The 2802-nt window shown below is 30.7% G+C and overlaps 1 protein-coding gene across 2 annotated transcripts in view; it reads right to left on the reverse strand.

Moving 5' to 3' along the window:
* LOC107624730 (probable inactive purple acid phosphatase 29) overlaps nt 1-1761 on the reverse strand; it is a 6460-nt gene extending 4699 nt beyond the window's left edge. The window contains exons 1-2 of one of the 2 annotated variants that reach the window (XM_021115310.1): nt 1164-1760; nt 158-552 (exon numbers count right to left, since the gene is read on the reverse strand). In XM_021115310.1, the coding sequence (XP_020970969.1) occupies nt 158-552; nt 1164-1494 (726 nt within the window). In that variant the 5' untranslated portion in view covers nt 1495-1760. Of the gene's footprint in view, nt 1-157; nt 553-1163 lie in introns of both variants that reach the window. The other variant, XM_016327166.2, reaches the window with a different exon arrangement.

Here is a 2802-nt window from a genome sequence, read left to right on the forward strand (position 1 = left end):
AAATAAAATAGAGTAATTTGTACTTTCATAATTTATTATTTTTTATATTTAATTAATACCAAACAAAATATAAAAATATTAATTTTTGTATCTTATTTTTAGTATTCAATTTTTTCTTGTTTTCAAAACCAAACCTAGCCTATATATAAAACGGTACCTGGAGCTTTTCGGATGTTCGTTGGAACCAGAGTTGCTGTGATGGCTTGATCCAATCATAACCAGAAATTGAAGGAACCTTAGAATAATCTCCACTATCAATGAAGTAAAGATTGAGCACTGATTTATTTTCAAAATCAGTGCCTTCAACTCCTCCAACTTCTAAGTTATAGTTTCCAAAACCATCAATGGTGTGAACTTCTGAAGGGTTGAATTGAGACAATGTGTTCTTCATACCAACAATGTATTTCATCACTCCTTCCCTAGACAAGGATCCTTCTTGGTCATGATTTCCCAAAACAGCTACCCAAGGAATGTTTGACGCAATTGCAGGAGCAAATGCAGCATCCATTGATTTCGCCGAATCCGAGGAATCACGACCATAGATATTATCACCTGCCACATCACAATAAAAATTTGCACCTTAAGTTATCTTATACCATCTTTGTTCTGTTGTATCATGGTAGAGAAAATCAAGATTTTACGTAAAATCGAAAGAGTAAATTAAATACATAAAATGTGAAATCGTAATCAAATTTAATCATAAAATTTGTCGGACTTATTAGAAATTTTGTAAAATCGGCAGATTCATTTAAAATTATAATATCAAAATATTTTTAGGAGTTAAATTGAAATTTTAGGTACGTTATATCTATCACCGTCATTCATTCGTATCAATGTATCTAGATACAAATTATAACTTGTTTAGCCATGCAAACTAAAAACCAATATGTATATACACACTCCATACTCTTTGTTTTTTATTAGTAAATGTTGGGGTGTGAACTATTTTTTTTACCAAAACTAGAAACCTTAAATCAATATGTTCTTTAAAAGTATTTTAACAAATTCATTCAAATTTTGAGCGATTTGGGTTAAAATGAAAATTTACTCAAAAATAAAAGTTAAACAGTAAGATATCTATAATAATTAGAAAGAAATGACATGAAAATCTAAAGACATAACAAGAACTGAATAGTGAACACTATATATATACTATACAATACCAGTGAAGACAATGAGATTAGGCTTCTCAGCAAGGATCATTCTTTGAACAAAAGAAGTGGTGTTGAGATCAGAACAAGAACCATTCTGTGAAGGTAACACATTCAAGCAGAGTGTGGACTTTCCATTAGCATAGTGCATGTCTGCAACCTGAAGAATCTTGAATTCTCCATTTTTGTCAAACCTCAGCTTCTGGTTCTGAGGGTTTTCATGTTTTTCCCCAAACACACAAATAGGACTAAAACTGAACAATAACGCCACCAAAACCAGAACCATGAAGCCAAACCCCATCTCAATATTGGTGCCAAAAACACTTCTTTTACTCAAAACCATTACTATTTTGGTGATTTGAGTCCCCAACACAATTCAAAATCTGAACTTTTCACCTTCTACTATGGATGATTGGATGCTGAATTATATAAACACATACACACATATAGAGAGAACAAAAGAGAGTTCAGAAAACTCTTTAGCTAATATCCTTTTTTTGGGTTAATAAATGATGATCATTGACTCAAATTTCATTGCTTTGTTCTCTAGGAATAAGGATGAGGAAAAATAAATAATTGAAAATCACACTATATGAATGGAAACTTTGAAAGTATGATGTTATGTATGGACACTTGGCAATGATGTCTTTGAAGTATCTCACACGCTCTCATTTTATAGCATAATAATAATAATAATAATCAACTACCTCCACAAGTATATGGAATTATGGATCCTCTGAGTCTTCTCAACCATTGACTTGTGCTGTTTCTTAGAAGAACTTGATGTAATTTAATACATCTAATGTAAATTTTGGTTTGCAGGTAAATTTATTTCCGTATACTTTTAAGGAAAAGTCTAGAAGGCCAACAACTTTGTTAAATTTTGGCCAGCATGTAACCAGCAAAGAAAAGTGGGCCATTGGATGAAACCTCACACCAATCTTACACTATTAAAACCATTCTTGATGGCTATTTGATGGCTACAAATCACAAAAATTGCTGCCCCCTAACATTCCTCTACTTTTAAAGCTAATGAATAACTGTTGTAGCAAATTAAATTCTAAATCCACGGCAAAATTTGTAGCTAATCTTTGCACCAAATTTCTTAAGTCACACAATTATAAGTAACTTTTATAGAAAATTTCGCAAATTAATCCGTAGCAAATTTTGCACATAGTAATGAAATTGGCAAATAAAATTAGAGAAAATGATAAATAAGTCATTGACCTTTTGATCCGCAGACATTTAAGTTCTCGAGGATTTAAAAATACATTTACGTCCCTGACCTTTTCAAAACCTAGACATATTGATCTTTCATGTTCACTTGGGTCTGTCAGACCCAAATAAAAAATCAAACGTGTCTTCCGCTGTACTGACTTAGTTGATATGGATGCACACGTGAGAGAGTTTTTAAAATTGAACAAATTAAATTTAGAGATCGATGCGTCCAAATTTTAAAAAAAAAATCAGGGACTTAAATATATTTTTAAATCTTTAAAGACTTAAATATTCGCAGACCAAAAAGTTAGGAATTAATTTATCATTTTCTCATAAAATTATTCACAGATTAATTTTGTAGGTAATTTGTTTTCTTTTTTTATTTATTATAGTTAATTTGATAAATCTATATAGATTTCTACTTTCTTATAAT

Source organism: Arachis ipaensis, chromosome B02, assembly GCF_000816755.2.
Source record: "Arachis ipaensis cultivar K30076 chromosome B02, Araip1.1, whole genome shotgun sequence".
Lineage (NCBI taxonomy): Eukaryota > Viridiplantae > Streptophyta > Magnoliopsida > Fabales > Fabaceae > Arachis > Arachis ipaensis.